Source organism: Natator depressus, chromosome 6, assembly GCF_965152275.1.
Source record: "Natator depressus isolate rNatDep1 chromosome 6, rNatDep2.hap1, whole genome shotgun sequence".
In the NCBI taxonomy this organism is placed as follows: domain Eukaryota; kingdom Metazoa; phylum Chordata; order Testudines; family Cheloniidae; genus Natator; species Natator depressus.
In genome coordinates this window covers 10,114,788-10,136,883 of record NC_134239.1, presented here as the reverse complement: position 1 = coordinate 10,136,883, position 22,096 = coordinate 10,114,788, and the positions used below count along the sequence as shown (strand labels likewise).

General features: G+C 45.3%; 1 protein-coding gene across 1 annotated transcript in view; it reads right to left on the bottom strand.

Moving 5' to 3' along the window:
- Nucleotides 1-22,096, bottom strand: part of LOC141989671 (E3 ubiquitin-protein ligase rnf213-alpha-like) — a 174,349-nt gene that overhangs the window by 4,537 nt on the left and 147,716 nt on the right. Inside the window, 12 exon segments of the mRNA XM_074956604.1 lie at nt 1,843-2,046; nt 3,992-4,069; nt 5,566-5,761; nt 9,069-9,237; nt 9,862-9,936; nt 12,162-12,303; nt 16,755-17,003; nt 17,953-18,044; nt 18,579-18,744; nt 18,942-19,092; nt 19,376-19,470; nt 21,421-21,455. Coding sequence (XP_074812705.1) covers nt 1,843-2,046; nt 3,992-4,069; nt 5,566-5,761; nt 9,069-9,237; nt 9,862-9,936; nt 12,162-12,303; nt 16,755-17,003; nt 17,953-18,044; nt 18,579-18,744; nt 18,942-19,092; nt 19,376-19,470; nt 21,421-21,455 — 1,652 coding nt within the window.

Below are 22,096 nucleotides of genomic sequence, written 5' to 3'. Positions count from 1 at the left end.
GGATGAGGGGAAAGCAGTGGATGTGTTGTTCCTTGACTTTAGCAAAGCTTTTGACACTGTCTCCCACAGTATTCTTGCCAGCAAGTTAAAGAAGTATGGGCTGGATGAATGGACTATAAGGTGGATAGAAAGCTGGCTAGATTGTCGGGCTCAACGGGTAGTGATCAATGGCTCCATGTCTAGTTGGCAGCTGGTATCAAGTGGAGTGCCCCTAGGGTCGGTCCTCGGGCTGGTTTTGTTCAATATCTTCATAAATGATCTGGAGGATGGTGTGGATTGCACCCTCAGCAAGTTTGCAGATGACACTAAACTGGGAGGAGTGGTAGATATGCTGGAGGGTAGGGATAGGATACAGAGGGAACTAGACAAATTAGAGGATTGGGCCAAAAGAAATCTGAGGAGGTTCAACAAGGACAAGTGCAGAGTCCTGCACTTAGGACGGAAGAATCCAATGCACCGCTACAGACTAGGGACCGAATGGCTAGGCAGCAGTTCTGCAGAAAAGGACCTAGTGGACGAGAAGCTGGATAGGAGTCAACAGTGTGCCCTTGTTGCCAAGAAGGCTAATGGCATTTTGGGATGTATAAGTAGGGGCACTGCCAGCAGATCGAGGGACATGATCATTCCCCTCTATTTGACATCGGTGAGGCCTCCTCTGGAGTACTGTGTCCAGTTTTGGGCCCCACACTACAAGAAGGATGTGGAAAAATTGGAAAGAATCCAGCGGAGGGCAACAAAAATGATTAAGGGACTGGAACACATGACTTATGAGGAGAGGCTGAGGGAACTGGGATTGTTTAGTCTGTGGAAGAGAAGAATTTGGGGGGATTTGATAGCTGCTTTCAACTACCTGAAAGGGGGTTCCAAAGAGGATGCATCTAGACTGTTCTCAGTGGTAGCAGACGACAGAACGAGGAGAAATGGTCTCAAGTTGCAGTGGGGGAGGTTTAGGTTGGATATTAGGAAAAACTTTTGCACTAGGAGGGTGGTGAAACACTGGAATACGTTACCTAGGGAGGTGATGGAATCGCCTTCCTTAGAAGTTTTTAAGGTCAGGCTTGACAAAACCCTGGCTGGGGTGATTTTAGTTGGGGATTGGTCCTGCTTTGAGCAGGGGGTTGGACTAGATGACCTCCTGAGGTCCCTTCCAACCCTGTTATTCTATGGTACCTGACAGGCATTTTCAGAAACTGTGCACATGAGGATTATTCATTAGTATTATTTATTTGTATAGCAATAGTGTCAAAAGGCACCGGTCACCATGTGTTGGGATGTAACAAAGAGACAATCATGTCTGCAAACGAATGCAAGGTAATCTTTTCAGAAGTGTCTAAATGATTTGGGAGCCTCCCATTCTGACCTGGGGCTATGGAGGAGCTGAAGAACCTGGGGAGGTAGGAGTCAGCTGAATTCCTGCAGATTGTTTCAGTTTAATCAAGTCGGCATTTTCTGACAGAAAAATCTACTCTGCTCTAGAATTTATACAGTAGGGTTGGTCAGAGAACGGGTTTTCTTCCACAGAACATTTCAATGAAATGTTTTGTGGAAAATTTCAACCTTTCCTTAGAAACCTGAAAACTGATGTTTTTGTTTCCACTTTTGGGGGAAACTCAAAAGTTTTCATTTTTCTTTTTTGATGGAAAGTTGAAATTTTCCATAGAAAGCAAAAATATTCATTGAGTCAAAACCACAATTTTTTGCTCAAACAATAGTTTTGGAAAGAAACTGTACTCTATATTCATATATTCAGAATGTATAGTAGAAAGCATGAAAACAAAGAATATTTATTATAAAGAGCTTCGTTTTCATTGCTGTGAATTCAAACCAAAGTTAATCTCTTACCGGTAAGTCTCTGAACTGCTTTGCATTAGCCTCCATCTTCAGGTCATTTTTGACATACTCAGTCAGGAGCCGCTCTGGGTCCCCTCCAGTCACGGCCAGGAACTCCGCAGCCACTTTCAGGGTGGAGAGTGCTCTGGAAATGTCATTCACTGAACTGGCCTCTTCCATAATGCGTTTCATTAGACTCACGCTCAGGGGTTCAGCCTATGGATAGCAACAGGAGACGAAAGGCTGTCTGTAGGATTTCCACATCCAATTTCCATTACAATCAATAGCGTCCAAATCCCCTAAGCAACTTTGAAAAACAGCCTTAAGTGTTTCCACACTGGCCTTATATGATCCATGGGATTGTATACAATGTGTGAAGAACCTATGAGGAATTTTGTTAGAGATGCCATATATAAGACAAATGAATATTAGATTCTACGGCCAGAAGTGACTGCTATAATGGTCTAGTGAGTCTGACCTCCTGTGTAACACAAGCCACAGAACTTCCCCAAAATAATTTGTGTTTGAAGTACAGGTCTTTTAGAAAAGCATCCAATCTTGATTTAAAAATTGCTAGTGAGAGCGAATCCACCACAGCCCTCAGTAAATTATTCCAATGGCTAATTACTCTCACTGTTAGACAGGAAATGAAGTAACATTTTTAACTTCAACTTCCAGCCACAAGATCACAGTTTACCTTTGTCTACTAGATTGAAAAGCCCTTTATTATCAAGTATTTGTTCCCCATGTTGGTACTTAGACTATGATCAAGTCACCTCATCGTTAAGATGTGTTCATAATACACACATACTTTCATGACGTATTTTATCTCATTCTGATAGTTAAGATTGTAAAGTTAGGTGACCCTCTAAGCAAAATTCCTATAGAATGTAAGTACTATACGTTTGATTTTGCTATATAATTCAAGTGTGAATTCTATTCCTGCTTGGCATTCTAGGGGAAGGTGACAAAAACTATAGAAAGGATAGGAGTACTTGCGGCACCTTAGAGACTAACAAATTTATTTGAGCATAAGCTTTCGTGAGCTACAGCTCACTTCATCGGATGCATTCAGTGGAAAAAGGATATAATTCTCTATGAAACTGGAAAGATTTAGAGACCAGTTTCTATGGAATCACACTACAGAGACCTTTGGTTTCATCAGTACTAAATTCTATGGGACTTTACCAGAAGGGAACATGGGTATTGCCAGACGGGATCAATGCCAGGTCTGTCTAGTACAGTCACCTGTCTCTGACAACACGCAATACCAGATGCCACAGAGGAAGGCATAGGAAATGCCCTCCCGCCCCAGATGGAAAATAATCTGCCCCCATGCTAGACCCCATCTGATCTCTGATAGTAAGAGACCGGCTCATGCCCTAGAGTGGGAGGTTTACAAAATTTTTGTCATCACTAATTATTGCTAACTGTGGATATTTCTGTGATCTACAGAAATGTCCAATCCATTCTGGAATCTTGCTAACTTCGCCTCAGTGACTTCTTGTGGCAATGAGTTCCACAGAATAGCCACATATTGTGTGGAAAAGTATGTCCTTTGATCAGTTTTAAATTTGCCACCTTTTAATTTAATTGAAAATCCTGTTTTTCCTGTGTCATGAGACAGGGAGAACAAACGGCCCCCCAAGTCACCCTTCTCTAAATAATTATTTTATAATGGGAATTCTTTCAAAATGTGTTTGAACCAATAATGAGAGCATTACGTCAGCGTAATTCAGGAGTAAAATCAGGGCAGTCAATGGAATAAAACTGTTGTGTAGCTGGCATACGAGGGAAGAGAACCAGCCCCCCTGACTCCAAGTGGCCAAGGAACTGTACAAAAATGTGCTTTTTAGTGGCTAAAGCTAGACCTTGATGGGCCACTTGGCTCATCATGGGCCTGATCCTGGCCTACTCTACGGCCGCTTTGTGCTGCTCCAATGTCTCAAGCTGAGCACTCAAATCCTGAAGGCACCCAGAAATGACTGGAGTGTTTAGAGAACGGTGCCCTTAATGGGCAAGTGGACATACTGTAAGTTTTGGATATTTACTCAACCTTCTGACCCTATAGTGGCTATGAAAGCTATTTACAGTGGGGGAAAGAGAGAGGATTATCTGAGTCTGAAGCTGCGGGAAAACTCAGGGTTGTTTTTGATCTCACCTGGCGCAGTTGTTCTTTAACGTTATCTTTCGTGGAGTGCAGAGTCTTCACATTGTTCAGCGTAATGGACGGAGTTGTCTGAAAACAAATGTTAGTGATTAATAACTGGTTTATGAAGTACAGCATTGTTCAGTACAGAAAAAAACCTGAAGCACACTCCAAGGGTTAAAGCATAATTTTCAAAATGCACCTAAGGGATTTAGGAGCCTACAGCCCATTTTGAAAAGTGTCTTAGGCTCTTAAGGCTGGATTTTTAAAAGTGCCCAATGTGATTTTAAAAAATCATCTATTGAAATCAATGGGAGTTCAGGCTAAAGTGTTCAGAATTGCCTAAGTGATTTGGAATGTAAGTACCATTTTCAAAGATGATTTAGTCACTTGGGTGCCCAAATCCCATTGTTTTGCAGTGGGACTTAGGCATCTACCTGCTCAGGTGCTTTTGAAAATTCCAATAGGCCCCTAGATGCCTAAATAATTTCAAAAAAGGAGGAGTCCGGTGGCACCTTAAAGACTAACAGATTTATTTGGGCATAAGCTTTCATGGGTAAAAAATCTAAAGAAAAACCTTGCATCTGAAGAAGTGGGTTTTTTACCCACGAAAGCTTATGCCCAAATAAATCTGTCTTTAAGATGCCACTGGACTACTCGTTGTTTCTGTGGATACAGACTAACACAGCTACCCCTCTGATAAATAATTTAAAAAATCTGGCCCCTAGGAGCCCAAGTATCATTGCAAGTCAATGGGATTTAGACTCCTAAGCAGACCTGGGAGGGAAATGGTTTTGCTATCCTGAGAGAATTTGAGAGTTCAAAAACTTCTCTCTTCCAAATTGAGATGGGAACTCAAAATCTTGAAAATTTTCACAAACAGAAAAATGTTTTGGTTTGGGTCAATTGAAATGTTTTGCTTTGATAATTTCAAAAATGTTTAATTTTGATTTTGACTTTTTACTTTTATTTTTAAAATTTAAACTAATGAATAACTATAATTTCAAAACACACAATTGTTTCAAACCAGAAATCAAATGAGGAAACGAGATGTTTTGATATTTTCAAAACATTTCTCCAATTTTCTTTTTTATTTAAACGAACAATTTGTCAAAATCAGCATGTTCCCATGGGAAGTTTTGGTCCTGATGAATTGGCATTTTCCAACAACAACAAAACTGTGTCAACAAATTCCCAACCAGCTCTGCTCCTATGTCCCTTGTGAAAAATGGGTCCTAGGCTCCTAAGTCACTTAGGCATGTTTGAACATTTTAATCTAAGTCTAAACACAGTGGGGCTGATTTGCCAATGCACTACCCCCAATTTACACCAGTGTAACCCCACTGCAATCAATGGAGCTAAACAGGTGTAAATCTGGAAAAGGCCATAGTGGATCAGGTCTTTCACCGGTCATCACCATTCCACCTGTGCGTTCTGAATTGTTTGTGGTTTGCACCCATTTTGTTCAGGTGTGAATGACTCCACACAGGTGCCAGGCAGCAGAGCAGCAAGCACTGAGAGTAAAATCCTGGCTGCACTGAAGTCTATGGCAAAGCGCCGCCTCCATGATTTCATCCTGAACTCACCTGGGCTTTCACGACGGGCTTCCCGCTGATGAATCGGTGAATCACTTGCCCCTGCAGAGTCAGAAAGTTATAGTGGGTGGTCTTGGTTCCATCTTCCTCGAGCACATACTGGAAGTTCAACAGCGCCATGGTGATCAAGTCGCTCTCAGTAACACTTAACACAGAGGCGTGCTTCACCTCTTCCGCTGAAACAGACCTGGAGAAAAGGGAAGAACAACGTGAGGGGTATCGTCTTTACTGCCAAAAAAAATCTAAGATGGAACAAGCCCTGGTGGGCCATTTAGCACATCTCTCCAGCCTTACGCTCAGTTGACAACTCTTGGGAGTCTCATGCTATTTGTGGTTCCAGCTCCTGGAGTCATGGGAGAAAACCAACTCCCATTTTTAAAAAAGCACGTTTCCCACCCTGGTAGCTGCAGGGAAAAGCTTGAAATCTTGACCCTGAGAGGCAAATAAAAGCACCTCCATCTTTATTATTGTTGACCCTTTGACCCAAGAAATTAGCCAGCATTTAGGGCTTTGTGGGATTGTGTCCATTAAGAGGAGAAATGGATGATACAGGTCAGGTATTTCTTTGGTGCAACCCTATTTATTTACAGAATGCACATGAAGTCCTGGTTCCCTGAACACAGCAGAAACATACAAGCAGGAGGCAGGTCCCTGGCTCACCATTTCCAAGTCTGGAGGCTCTCTGTCTCTGCCATGTCTCTGGGCCATGCTCACCACCACTTGTCTTGTTTTCTGCTGGATTTTTTTTCCCTGTCTTTCTTCTTCTCACACATACACACAGTGTGAGAAACAATCCACTAGCCTTTTACATTTGCAGTCAGTCTCAGGGAAACCCCTCATCCAACATGGCTTACTCTCTGATTGGCCTTGCCATGTGGCCTAGTGCCTGGGGTGGTGTCTTCTATTGTTTCCATGTATCATTATACACAGAGGTAGTAAACCGCTCCTTCCATTCAGCCTGAAATAAAGGTGCTCCCTACAGTCATCAGCTTTAAGGAAGTCTGTGATTGTCTGTAGATCAAAGATCTGCTTGATGGCACCTTCTAGCATAACAGTATTTTAAAAAAATCTTGTGACTTTTGAGGAATCTTGTGATTTCTGGGGGGTGGACTCATGTTCTTTTTCATGCTTGGCAGAGCTGCTGACAGTGAGCCAAACGCTACTCTCCATCACATCAGCACAATAGCTCCACGGGAGTCGGTGGAGGAAGAGCCCAAAGCTGCTCTTAATGATGCGCTGCTAGGCTGATGTTCTTGCCACGTGCGGAAACAGCGCTGGCTGGCTGTGTCGCTTGCTGAGTGAAAAAAGCCCTTGGCCTGTATTAATACCTGTACACAGAGAAAATCACGGGTACTAAAGGGCTCTTTAATCTAGCAGGGAACACAAACCAATGGCTAGAAGCTGAAGCCTGAGAAATTCAAATTGGAAATATGGCACCAACTGTTGACAGTGAAGGTGACTAACCCTGGGATGAACTGCCAAGGGAAGTGGGGGATTTTCCATCCCTTGGTGGCTTCCAATCCAGATGGGATGCCTTTCTGAAAGATACTTTAGCCAAACACAAATTGTTGGTCTTAGAGCTTGTAACTGGCTGACACTAATGGCCTGTGCTATACAGGAACTCAGACTAGATGATCCAAGAGTCCCTTCTGTCTTTAAACTCTGAACATGAATCTTTGCGATGTTTACCCCGACAGCACAACACCCCGTCAGCTAGGCCAACCCCACACATGCTGGGCTCCAACAATCATGCGGCTGGCTTAAGATTTAAAGACTATTATGTTCTGAGGCATTTCTATTCACCTCCTGGAGTTGGCAGACTTGGGGACCACATTTCCAGGCTTTTCCCCATAGCCACAAAGGCCAGAAACGGACAGGGAAGCTGAGACTGGCAGTAAAACAGGGTGAGTTGGCAGCACGGTCATCCAGAGAGATGAGACAAGGGGAAAGCAAAGAGAGACTATGCAATCTCCAGCACTGAGCCCCTTCGCTGTGTGAGCTAAAGGATCAAAGGTCAGCTTTACAACGGTCTTTGGGCACCTACAGATGCAGATAATAAGAAGTAATAACCTCTAGCTCTTGGAGCTAAGTACCATTATCCCCATTTTACAGTTAGGAAGACTGAGGCACAGAGGAAGGCAATGGACTCACCCAACATGCCCCAGCAGCGCCAGGATTAGAACCCAGGTCTTCTGTGTCCACTAGCCTATAGTACCTCCCATTGCAACTATTGAAAACAATGGGAGTTTGGAGCCTAATCTGCCTTGGCACTTTGGAAAAATCCCACGAGGTGCCTCTTTGCACCTTCAGGTGCCTAAACACCGTTGTAAATCTGGCCCTAAGAGTTTCAACCTGCCCTATTAAAGCCAGTGGAAGTTTTGCTCTTGTGGTTGTACCAGCTGAACTGAAATCAAGCGCTCCTTGAGCTGAAATCGGTTTTAAAAAATCAATGTAGTCGCACTGGTGCAAACCCCTGTGTGGATGCTCTTCTATCCGTTTGCAGCTGTATTATATCGGTTGAGCTAGCGTGTTCTACCAATAGATTTTGTACCAGTTTAACTATTTTTTGGGTTGTGCGAGATTTTTTTTTTTTTTTTTTGCTAAATAGATGAATTGGTTCAACCCCTAGCCGGGTGCAGCTGCACTGGTATAAAGACACTTACACCACTATAACTTGGAGTCCAGTGGCACCTTAAAGACTAACAGATTGATTTGGGCGTAAGTTTATACCCAAATCAATCTGTTAGTCTTTAAGGTGCCACTGGACTCCTCCTTGTTTTTGTGGATACAGATTAACATGGCTACCCCTCTGATACCTGTCACCACTATAACTTATTACCCCAAATATATGGGAAAACTACACTGCTGTCAACATCTTCATACTGGTACAGCTGTGATCACACTCTGGATTATATGCCACGGAATGTCTGTGGCATGCCCAGGTTGGCTGTAAAAAGGCAGTTCCCTGTTGGGACCATAAGTATCTTGCTGTGCTCCTCAGTCTGTCCTTACAGTAACATGACAAGTTACCCTGGGGTCAGTATGGAGTCATCCCTTGATTGCTGTAGGGTCAGGTTGGATTCGGATCTCAGCTACCCTAAGGTAAGTCTGGGACCAGGGTGCTGAGTGCTGAAAGCTATTGGACAAACCTGTAAACCCTGTATAGAATGGAAACCACTTTAAGCCAGGGGTGCTACAGGACCCCCTGCACCCCTAGTTCCAGCACCCCTGTCTGGGACACTAAAATAAGACCAAATCAACTTTACATGCCACCTGAGCACACCTTGGTACAGCTTCACCCTAACTGCCTCATTGCACAAGGTCGTAAGAGTTATGTTTTCTTACTGGAGAAGTCTGGCCTGGCTCTCCTCACACAGATGGCTGAAATGAGATGAGACTCAGGATCTATGTTTTAAGATGAATTGTTGATTTATGGGTAACTAAAGTTACCTAGTCAGAGTGGTTCACCTCTAGGGGTGAGGATTGAAAGATACCTTTGCTTTTCCTTAGTGAGTTGAGCAGCGGTGTCAATGCAGCTGTTCTGGAGCTGTATTAAGAACCTTGTAACAATGGAAGTTATGGATGGAGTGGTTGGCAGGAGGTCCAGTATGGCAGTGTCAGCGTTGATCTCCTTGCACCACAGTTCCTCAGGGATATTGATTTCTGTAACAAAGCAAAGAATCTTTCACACTGTGTGCACGGAATCATAGGAACCAGGGTATCAAGTGGCAGGGGAGAAAGAAAATGGTTTTCACAAAATTATTCTCCACATTTTCCATGCCGTCTTTTTGTCAAAATTTCAAACTGAATCTAAATAAATAAACAAAATTCAACCAACTGGCTGGAAGAAAACCCAGCAAGTGTTTTATGAAAAAATAAGTTGTGAAAAACTTGCAACAGTTAGAAAAAAATTAAAAGTCACCCCCACTTCTAGCTAGCAATTTCCATATGCAAAAATGCTCAGTTAGCTTACACAACTGGGCAACCTATCACTGCCCTTTCAGTACGCAGCTCCCTTCCTCACCAATCCTGCAAAGATTTACATCCATGCTGAGCTTTAGACATTTCGAGTAGCCCCAGTGAAGTCAGTGGTACCACTCAGAGTATGTTAAGGATGTTCATGTCTTTGCAGGATAGGGGGTAATTTGGGACCAGCTGTGTGTCAGGGAATACTTGGTAATTACTCTGGAGTAGACTCATACTCAGCTTCACAACTGAATCGTTTGTTTGTTACATGATAGAAAACTATCTAGAAAGGAAAGTAAAATACCATGAAAGTCAAAATACCTGAGCTTGATCTTATATTGCACCAGACTTTCCGAACAGTTTGTATGGCTCTTTTGAAAGTCAAACGCTGATCATCTGAAGTTGGAAGAGAACGTGGCATTTATCAACATACGTTTTCCAGGAAAAAGAAACAGTTTCCCTCTTGCAAAAATACTTCTCATAGTAAAAAGACTAATTGAAATGTTAACGTACCTTGCAACATTAAAGAAGATTTACCAATAGGTATGAGGTAACATTTTGAAAAGTGCCTATGTTTTTTGGTAAAAAGAAAAGGAGTACTTTTCGAGAGATTTAGGCACTGAAGGCTAGATCCACAAAGGGATTTAGGCACCTAATTGTCATTTAGTGCACCTGAAGCCAAAATTTAGATATTTAAAATCACCACTCAGCTGCCACTTAACTCTGCAGTTGCTTAAACTCCCACTGGTAAAGTCCGCTAGGTGCCTAAATGTCTGCTAGGCGGCATGTACACAGCCCTCGAAATCCTGACGCCACCCAAGCCCCAGCAGGGTTCACCGCTCCACTCAGCACTGCGGAGGCCTCAGCTGGATACTGTGTCCAGTTCTGGGCACCACACATGAGCGAAGGTGTGGACAAACTGGAGCGAGTCCAGAGGGGAGCAACAGAAATGATAAAAGGTTTAGAGAACCTGACCTAGGAGGAACCTGGGCATGTTTAGACGTGAGAAAAGAAGACTGAAGGGGGGGACCCGATAACAGTCTCCAGATATGTTACGGGCTGTTATAAAGAGGACAGGGATCGAGTGTTCTCCATGAAGACGGGACAAGAAGTAATGGGTTTAATCTGCAGCAAGGGAGATTTAGGTTTCATATTGAGAAGGGTCATTACATTCTGGAATAGGCTTCCAAGGGAGGTTGTAAAATCTCCATTATTGGGGTGGGGTTTTTTTTAGGAACATGCTGGACAAACACCTGTCAGAAATAATCTAGGTTTACTCGATCCTGGACTTGACGACGTCTCGAGGTCCCTTCCAGCCCTACATTTCTATGAGTCTATGAACTAGACATCTCTCCACCTATCTCATCTGCAGAAGCCCAACCCAGTAAGCATTCTCAGAGGCCTGCTTCCAGGTCAGAGCTGAGACAGAAGAGGTAGTGATGGTGCCCTTGTATCAGTGGTTAGAGCACTCTCCCTGGAAAACCCCCATCTGTCTTACTTAGAGCTGGGACTAGAACCCAAGGTCCCTAGGATTGCAAATGAGTGACCTAACCACTGGACTATTGGGTATTCTGGGCTAGCATCCTCTCAATCTCTCCTGTTGAACCTGCTCCACTTTGTATAAATTACTTAAAGATTAGCTGGAGCAGGGGGACTGGAGCCGGGCTCTCCCAGGTGGGTAACCTAATCACCAGGCTACAAAGCCATTCTCTCTCTGGCCCAATCAGGGTAAGTATTAATCTGTGGATTCCCTTAAGCAGCCTGGTGTGTAACTGTCAGGCATTGCAATGCTGACTTTAAGTCCCCTTTGTGGATCTAGCCCTGAGAAGATCAAGGCCAGGTCTACACTTGGAGCACTTTGCCAGCGTGGCTATACCAGTATCCTGTTCCAGCAAAGCGCTCCTAGTGTGGACACAGCGTACAGCAGCCAAAGCACTTTTGCCGGTTTGGCTTATTCCTGCCTCCCTGAGCAAAATAAGTGGTCCTGGCAAAAGCACAGTGCAGCTGGTAGAACTGTCTCTGCACGAGGAGCTTTTGCCATCAAGCTCCATCAATCACAAAATTGCACCTCATCACACCTGACCAGCCTGGCCATGCTGTCAAAAGTCTGTACTGTGGACCTGCCCACCGTCTTATTGAAAGCCAGTGGCTCTTAGCATTTTGATTGATTGCTCTCATTGGCTTCTTTGACTGGTGTTTATAATTTGCAAATAATTGCAGAACTGCAGGTGTTCTCTTTGATCCACAGGCCTGCTCCAAAGCCCACTGCAGCAAATGGGAGTTTTTCCCTTGATCCCTTGATCTCCCCAGGCATGTCAGTATTATCCCTTGTACAGAGACCACGCCTAGCTCAGCCACGAAGTTCCTTGGGTTCTTTATTGATGCTCAAGAAATAGGGTCATACAGATTCTTGGGTGCATTGAGGCTGACAGGGGTTGTCCCCACAATGCAAAGCTGCCCTAAAGCCACAAGAAGATCCCTGCAGCACTGAGGACTCCACAGGTTTATAGGGCCAGCGCACAGTAATGATTCACACCAGCTGGAGATTTGGCCCCACTGACTCCAACACAACTGTTCCAAGGGTGGATTTGGTACCATCACCCTAGAAGTATGACGTGTACCTGAGAGGTCGTCCCGTTCCAAGAACTTTCTCACAGAAAGCCTTTCACCTTCATGGATATCGCCGTTTTGGAAAAAGTGGATCAGCGAGCGCTGCAGAGCGAGAATTTCGGGCAGGTGCTGCACGTGTTGGATGTGCTGGTGCTGTAAGAGAAAAGTAACCACCTCTTTAACGTGATGTCTGTGTTCAGTGGGAGAGAAAAGATGTTACTGGGAAGAGCGTTGTGTGGTTTTGATGTTCCTGCAAACGTCATGGTTATGTGGGTATCTGGCTGCTTTGCATTACTGGAGCAGTGCAAAACAGCAGGCGGGGACCAGTCCATCTGGCTCCAAGCCCCTTTGGACTTTTTAATAGTAACCTACTTTACCCCTACAGTTCTCTATTGGACCCTAGGAAAGCTATACAAAGATCCTGCTACCTGCCAACCCCCTGCCAACCGCCTAGCGTTTCATACTGGTCATTGCTCGCACACCTGTTGTAATACAAACTCAAAATTGTCCATAGGCAAGCACTGCAATCAAATAAAGCTGCCTGACTGGAATGGAAGTAGCAGATCACACCTGCCTTGTTTCTTTGGGCCAGATTAAGAGGTGTAAACATAATGGTGTAAATTAACCCCCTTGTGAGGATAGCTGTCCTATTTCTTTACATGTGTAGCAGGAAGCCTGTTAGAAGAGGAGGAGTTTAAAGTAGGAAAAAATGGTGTTTTTTTAAAGTCAGCTAAAATGTATTAAGTGCTGTTCATAAGACATGTGAAACCTGCCTACACTAGGTTTTTTCCTAGTCTGGACAAAGAACATTAGGATTAGAGAGAGACAGCGGGCTACAGGGAAACTATGAGTTTCTTTATTCTAGTATTCTTTATGTTGGTAATAGCTCATCTTAAGTGAGTGTGTATGATCACACAGAACATGAAAAAATTGGTGTTTATATAAATCTCCTCACTGTATTTTCCACTGAATGCATCTGATGAAGTGAGCTGTAGCTCACGAAAGCTTATGCTCAAATAAATTGGTTAGTCTCTAAGGTGCCACAAGTCCTCCTGTTCTTTTTGCGAATACAGACTAACACGGCTGCTACTCTGAAACCTTTTATTCTAACAAAGTTCCTTGTTCAGTGTTTGAAGAAATCAGCCATTGTCACATGACTCACTTGCACATTGGTCAGTGCATAATTTATGGGCATAATTTAAACCTGTATGTTCATGTTTAAATACAGACATGATGGGAAACCTAGCATAATTATCTTCTGTCTTTAAATCAAGACCTCAGTCTCTTTCTAAAATATCCATTCTAGGTCACCCAGAAAACACTGGGTGAGGGTCTCTGGCCTGGGTTACACAGGAGGCCAGACTATAGACAATTATAACAGCCCCTTCTGGCCTCAAAATCCGACAAATACTAGATTTTTTTCTTTAACCTGGAATATCACTTCATTACGGCGGAACAATGAGTTCAGGGGGGCGAACGCCAGGGAGGGAGAAGAGCTACTGAAGCTGAAGGACAATGTGGGCACAAGAACAAATGGGGATAAACTGGCCAAAAATAAACGTAGGCTGGAAACCATCAGAGGAGGGAGGGTCTGGAACAACCTCCCAGAAGGAGTGGAGCCCAACACCCTAACTGGGTTTTAAGATGGAGTTTCATAGAATCATAGAAGATTAGGGTTGGAAGAGATCTCAGGAGGCCATCTAGTCCAACTCCCTGCTCAAAGCAGAATAAACACCAACTAAATCATCCCAACCAGGGCTTTGTCAAGCCGGGCCTTTAAAACCTGTAAGGATGGAGGTTCCACCACCTCCCTAGGTAACCCATTCCAGTGCTTCACCACCCTCCTAGTGAAATAGTGTTTCCTAATATCCAACCTAGACCTCCCCCACTGCAACTTGAGACCATTGCTCCTTGTTCTGTCATCTGCCACCACTGAGAAGAGTCGAGCTCCATCCTCTTTGGAACCCCCGTTCAGGTAGTTGAAGACTGCTAGCAAATCCCCCCTCACTCTTCTCTTCTGCAGACTAAATAAGCTCAGTTCCCTCAGCCTCTCCTCGTAAGTCATGTGCCCCTGCCCCCTGATCGTTCTCATTGCCCTCCGCTGGACTCTTTTCAATTTGTCCACATGCTTTCTGTAGTGGGGGGCCCAAAACTGGATGCAGTACTCCAGATGTGGCCTCACCATGCCGAATAGAGGGGAATAATCACTTCCCTCGATCTGCTGGCAATGCTCCTACTAATGCAGCCCAATATGCCATTAGCCTTCTTGGCAACAAGGGCACACTGTTGACTCATATCTGTCTTCTCCTCCACTGTAATCCCCCAGGTCCTTTTCTGAAGAACTGCTGCTTAGCCAGTTGGTCCCCAGCCTGTAGCGGTGCATGGGATTCTTCCGTCCTAAGTGCAGGACTCTGCACTTGTCCTTGTTGAACATCATCAGATTTCTTTTGGCCCACTCCGCCAATTTGTCTAGGTCACTCTGGACCCTATCCCTGCCCTCCAGTGTATCTACCTCTCCCCCCAGCTTAAACAACGAGAAGTCCGGTGGCACCTTAAAGACTATACCATCACAGGACCCAACCACATCAGCCACACCAACAGGGGCTCATTCACCTGCACATCTACCAATGTGACAGATGCCATCATGTGCCAGCAATGCCCCTCTGCCACGTACAATGGCCAAACTGGACAGTCTCTACCTTAAAGAATAAATGGACACAAATCAGACCTCAGGAATGGTAACATACAAAAGCCAGTAGGAGAACACTTCAATCTCCCTGGACACTCAGTAACAGATTTAAAAGTAGCCATCCTTCAACAAAAAAACATCAAAAACAAACTTCAAAGAAACTGCAGGCTGCAAATCATTTGCAAACTTAACACCATTAATTTGGGCTTGAATAGGGACTGGGAGTGGCTGGCTCACTTCAGAAGCAATTTTCTCTCTCTTGGTATTGACACTTCCTCGTCAACTATTGGGAGTGGGCCACATCCACCCCGACTGAACTGGCCTTGTCAACACTGGTTCTGCACTTGTAAGGTAACTCCCTTCTTTTCATGTTCCTGTATATTCGAGCCTGTATCTGTAATTTCCACTCCATGCGTCTGATGAAGGGGGCTTTTTGCCCAGGAAAGCTTATTCCCAAATAAATGTGTTAGTCTTTAAGGTGCCACTGGACTCCTCATTGTTTTTACGGATACAGACTAACACAGCTACCCCTCTGATACTTGCCCCCAGCTTAGTGTCATCTGCAAACTTGCTGAGGGTGCAATTCATTCCATCATCCAGATCATTAATAAAGATGTTGAAAAAAAACCAGCCCCAGGACCGACGCTTGGGCACTCCACTTGATACCGGCTGCCAACTAGACATCGAGTCGTTGATCACTGCCCGTTGAGCTCAACAATCTAGCTAGCTTTCTATCCACCTTATAGTCCATTCATCCAATACATTCTTTTTTAACTTGCTGGCAAGAATACTGTGGAAGACCATATCAAAAGCTTTGCTAAAGTCAAGGTATATCACGTCCATTGCTTTCCCCATATCCACAGAGCCAGTTATCTCCTCATTGATAAGCTATGAAGGAGTTTCTATGATGAACAACAGCAGGGGACTGGACACGATGACCCGGGAGTATATTTTTAACAATGAGAGTAATTAACCATTGGAATAATTTACCAAGGGTCATGGGGGAGTCTCGATCACTGACCACTTTAAAATCAAGATTGGATGTCCTTCTAAAAGCTCTGCTCTAGGAATTATTTTGGGGGCAGTTTTTTGCCTATGTTAGACAGGAGGTCAAACTAGATGGTCCTTTCTGGCCTTGGAATCTATGAGCTCCCTTCTAGTCCTAATGTTCCTATTACTCTAACTATAAATGAGTATTGTTATGAGCTGGGTGAAACCTTATTACGGACGGAGTTAAAACCCCACTGAGATTGATAGGTGTGAACTCACCCTTCAGTTAACATAACTGTAAGTAAAAGCTCCAGCTAAGACAAAAGACGTGTGAACCGGCCCAGGAGCTTTTGACTGAGTATTGTTTTGGGTAGCTGTGTTTGTTTGTGGGAAGAGAGATCACACAGGGCTGGGAAGGCGGATTACCTACACCAGTGGGAGAATCCCTCCTATCGACGTCGGGCGCATCTATACTGAAGTGCTACAGCGGCACAGCATTGTAGTGTAGACGAGCTCACAGAAACAGACAAGAACAGACTGAGAGGCAGAGACTGCCAGAAGGAGGGAGCAGCTGCAAGCCAGTGGGTGACTCTGGCAGAAACCTGGGAAGAGGTCAGGTGCAGGCTCTAAGATTGCTCTTGGTCCTGTGAGCAACAAAAGCTGTTTCCTGCTAGTTGATTCCCCCTGTGTTCAGAGAGACAGGACTTTGTATATTCTTTGTAAATGAACAAAACTGCAGTAAAGAAAATACCAGACTCCATCAATTTCTACTTCCAACTGGAACATCCACAAGGCCCCAAACTTTGACTAGCCTGTTGGGCTGAAAAAGGGTTAAAATGTATTCACATCTGTGCGTGTGTGTGTGTGCTGTTCTAACGCATGTGCTGTTTGTGTGTACACATTAGTTCAGATCATCCCAGAGCACCTTGGACAGTAGTTCCAGGAGCACAGGGAACTGGTCTGCTCTATTTTCTTGTTGCACCAGATGGGTCAGGCGTTGGAGTGTCATCCTCTGTTCAAATTTCCACATGCAGGGCATGTTGATCAGCCCGCAGCTCGGCAGGTGGCTGAAAGGCGGGGACTGGCCATAGGCTACTTTCAGGAGAACATTTGAACTGTGAGCTCCCTCCTCTATGATCTGCTGCTTTGCAGAAGCAAGTTTCTGCTCCAGCACCTGTGGAAGTAGATGTCAGTTAGCAAACGAGTCTTGTTATAAAGGGGCCAGCTCAGGGTTAAGGCACAAGACTAGAGATCTGGGTTCAATTCTTGGCTCTGCCACCAACTCCCTGCGTGATCTCAGAGAAGCTATTTCATGACTCTGTGTCTCCATTTCTCATCTGTAAAAAGGGACAATCATCCTGCCCTTGTCCATTTAGACTGTGAGCTCTTTAGGGCAGGGACTGTCTTTCACTGTGTGTCTGTGCAGCACCCAGCTAGGGATGATGGAAGCTCCCTATGAGTGGGGGGGCCACCGGCCCCCAAAACATAGCCCCATCCTAACCCCTTCTCCCCAAGGACTTAGACCCCTGCTCTTCTCCTCCCCCTCCCCACTGTTGCTCGCCCTTATTGCTGGTAAAAAGTCAGAGGGCCATGGCTCCCTGGCCCCCATGCCCAGCGCAAAGAGACTCTTTGTGTGTGTCTGTGAATTGCCTGGCAAAATGGGGCCCTGATCTTTGTTTAAGCCAACAGGCCCTACTGTGATGATAATAAAAAATAAATAATTATAATAATAATAATAATGAAATGCCAACAGATCTCTTGGAAATACAGAGTGGCAGGCCGTTTAATACCAGGTTTGTAGACACTCAAAAACACAGGGTTTTCCTCTCTAGTATGCTGAACACAATGAACAAGTTTTGCATTGGAAAAGCGAGCTAGGCTTAATATAGTCTATGTTGTTCTATCAGGTTCTTATAACGCGCCCATCACTGTGGTACCTGAGCACCAAGGGGTTCTTTGGAGGCAAAAAAATGGCATTTTAGAAATGTTTTATGTGACTTCTGGTTTCATATTGTGGCATTGAAGTCTCAGGTGGGCTTTTTCTGGCTCTCTCTCTTACCCTGACTAAACAGCTGGTTATATTTGTGATATTTACCATGTATAGAAAACCAGTCCTCACATACCTGGAAGAACGACTGAGTTACGGCTTTTAAGCAGCTTTCCCATTGTACTCTGTCTGCTTTTTCATGCATAAATTTAATAGTCATGTTTGTGTCTGTAAGAAATATACAATTACATGTAAGCTTTCATCATTTAACATAAAATAACGAGCAGATCTAAAGTAGAGGAGTTGCAGTAAATATTGTCGTTCATAATAGTGAAATGAATTACAATGTTACCAGGCAACTGGATTCTTGAGTCATAAGATATAGGAACACATTAAAATATTAGCCAGTTAAAAATCACTTTATTGATAGATTCATAGACTGTAAGGCCAGAAGAGAGCGTTATGATCATCTAGTCCTACCTCCTGCATAACACTGGCCACAGAACCTCACCCAGTGATTTCTACACTATGCCCATCATCTCTGTCTGAGCTATGACAGACTTTTAGAAAGAGATATCAAGTCTTAATGTCAAGACTCCAAGTGCTGGGGAATCCACCTCATCCCTACATGAGCTGTCCTGATGGATCATGCCCCTCTCGGTTAAACATTTTGAACCTAATTTTAGTCTGAATTTGTCATAAATACAGCAGCAAAAAAACAAAACAAAAAATAACAGCCCCTAAAACGAGGCGTTCCTTTACCTGCTGTGCTGTCAAGGATGTATCTGAGGAAGAGGTGGACTGTCATTGTTGCATCGTCTATGTTTCCACTAAGTGACTCTGCGAGGAACTGAATGTCTTTTTCAAGGTGGTCCAAAAAGAACTTTTCTGCGTCCTGGGGCTTCACTTTCATTAGCTCCAAAATGGACTAGAAGGCAAAGTATTTCCATAGCTTAGCTCTGAGGAAGCATTTCCCCTCTTAATTGTACAGACACCTCCACAAAGGCAATGTATAACTCAGACAAAATTACCATTACAATTTATAGCCTGTTAGTGGTGTATAACACTGATCAGTTACTACAGACAGACAGACAGATGTTTTGCTGGGGGCATTTGTTTTCCCACCTGTCTATCGGTAAAAGTCCCCAGTAGCATTGAAGAATGGAGCAGTGCTCTGGCGATGGAGACTGAGGCTGCAGGCAGATCCCTCTCGGTCTCATTGTTCCGTGAGGACGGACTCTCCAGCACGTAGCCTCTTTCTGTTTTATCCTTCGTGCTGTATTAAGAAACCACAATTTATCTGACAGTCAGAAGTCAGACTTTTCTCCCAAACCTTGTATTTTTTTGGTGTTTCACCCAAATCAGTTCACAACTATAGTGACCGTGGGGTCACATTGGGGTGGGGAAAGGGATTGGAATTTTGAACTTTCAATGAAATTTCCCCTAAAATTGGCACCTATAGTTCACCCCAGTAGACAATTCCCAGACAGCTGTGTGGGTTTAAGTTGACACAGTCTCATTCATTCCTTTTACATTACATGCAATGACTTTAAACTTACACATCTACTTCCTCAAATCCCTTCACCGGTTTGTGATCAGTCCCACCGACCTCGGAGCCACACACACATTTCATAATCTCCATGGGCAGTCCGCACTGTTGTCACAGGGATAAGGCCAGCTTTAGTCATTTTTTAAAGAATCAGCAATGCAACAATTGTACAGTGGTTTGCTCGGCTGCTAGCCAGACAGCACCACTCTGCAGCGGAGCAAGAAACAGACGTTGCACAAACCACTGGAGGCAGAAATGTTCAAAACAGTGAACAGGAAAGACAGTGAGTGTGCAATATACTGGCCTTGTGCGTAGGATCATGTTTCTCAGACTAGCCTAGTGGAGTTAGGGCTTGTCTACACAGCCCCTCAGTGCACGGGAGGTTGGGGTGTGAATGTACACGCACCAACTGTCTGCGTGGCGCCTGCTCCCGCACGTGCTAGTGAATCAGCAGCACGTCCAAGTGCAAGACGGAACTTTTAGTGCACAAGAGGCAGCAGCGTCCACACGGTGACAGTGTGCAGGACAGTGTGCTGTAGTTTACACCCCGGCTTGCCGCACACACAAATGGCCACGTAGACAAGCCCCCAGGCTCCCCAAACACACTGAAATTCGGGGGGGAGGGGGCAGCTCCCTTTGAGTGTATACAGCTGTGGTCTCACCAAATGTACGCAGAATGAGCATGACTGCTAGTGGCAAGGCAAAACCAGATCGGTCACTGTTGAAAACCATGTTGCTAGAACAGAGGAGGAGGATTAGGTGCAGGGTACTCAGACCTGCACTTGGGAAGGCCCAGATCCACCAGGGTACTTTGTGGCTAAGTCCCAATTTCAGGCATCACTGTGAGCCCCAAAACTCCTGCTCAGCTACCAACTAATCCTGTAGACATCTACACTCACTCCACGCCTCTGTTTTCAGGGTACAAGTTCCCTCAGTGCTAAGGCTTCTGCCTCTGGGCATGTGCACTGCTGCCCCACTCATGGTGTCCAAATACTGATCTCTTGCCTCAGTCCCAGAGCAACCCATGAACTGGGGGAAGACAGGAAAAGGAGCCCGTTGAAAACCTAGCCAGAGGAGGAGGATCCTTCACACCTTTCAGGCCAGTGGTTAGAGCACTCACCCCAGGAAATCCAGGTTTAAATACTCCCTTGGCCCAAAGGATTGAAACTAGGGGCTCCCACCTCCCAGAAGGGAGCCCTAGACCCTGAGCTATGGGAAATTCTGATGGGGCTCCCTCAATCTCTCCTGGCGATGCTGTTCCGCTGAGGCTAAACAATGAGTCATTGGAACAAGGGGACTGGTCCTCCACCTCCCTAATCACTGGACTGCAGACTCCGTCTCACCACCACTACCTCCTCCTCCTCTGGTTGTTTTGTGTGGAGTGACACAGGCTTCATACAGATGCAGCTTTGGACATGATGAAACTCTAGTGTCACAGGAGAGTAGCTCGGATGTACAGTAGTGAAAATCTCCATCTTTGTGCGGAGTGACACAGAAATGACTTAGGTGCCTACGCCCCTTTGGATCACTGAGCAGAGCTAGCCGCTTCCCTGCAGCCTGGACCAAGGAGTGGTGAAGGGCTTAGCACGATGGCTGGGCCGTAGATAGAGGTTGATGAGCCTGCTACAGCCTGGGCTAAGAGAGGTGGGTCTTTCGGCTCAGACAGGAAAGACTTGTGCTCTTAGCTCTGGAGGAGGCAGGTTCAGCCCCCACCCAGGGGCTCTACCACCCTTACAGGGGTGCCCCAGGAAGGGGCTACATGTGGATACAGCTCCGGATAGGACACTCTCGTATCACAGGAGACTAGCTTGGGGATGCACAGCAGTGAAAAGCTCAAGCCCAGACACTACGTCAGCCCTAACGTGAAGGTTTAGGTACAATTTAAGTGCATATTTTTAAGCAGGGAGATCAGGTTAGGAGTCAGCTTGGGCCTCTGGATCCTTGTGTCAATGGCAAGTAGCCCAGGCCCAAGAAATCCTACACGTACATCCCAGAGACGCAGCACGAGGCTGAAGATACACCCCCAACAAACAACAGCTACGAAGAGACACTTACAGCTTGAATGGGCCAGTGCTGCCCGCATCGGCATCCTGTGTGAGAGAGAGAATCAGACCAGTCAGCTACTGGTACAGTCACCAAAACAACAGTAATGAGAACGCACCAGAACCTCAGCTGGGTGGATCAGCATAACCCCACTGACTCCAATGGAGCGACAACCGATCCTCCTCAGCTGGGTGGATCAGCACAGCCCCAGCGACTCCGATGGAGTGACAACCGATCCTCCTCAGCTGGGGATCTGGCTCACTGACTCCAATGGAGCGATGGCCGACTGACACCAGCCAGGGACCTGGTCCCAAATTTCCTGCTTCTGTAAAAAATGACCTTGTGAACCAACATTCTAAACCAGATTTCTGGTCCGTCTGAAATGCAGTCGCTGTTTTAAGCAGCCTTTACCCATCCCTTGTACCACGGCTGCCAGACCCGTCTTTAACCTTGCTCTAACTTGAGACCAGCTTCCTATAGCCTCAGGGTACTTTTCTGCCAAGCAGGGATCAGCTGGTCTCAGCTGTGTCCCAGTCATGCCCCATTTTTCCCAGCCACACCTCCCCCTGGGGGCTAGGAAAGGAGCTGGCACAGGAACCTCTCTGTATGTAGGCACCATTCGGGTTAAGCGGAACGGCTGCCTCCTGGCAAGCACACCTGGTATTACAACAGTGGTGCACTTAAAAGC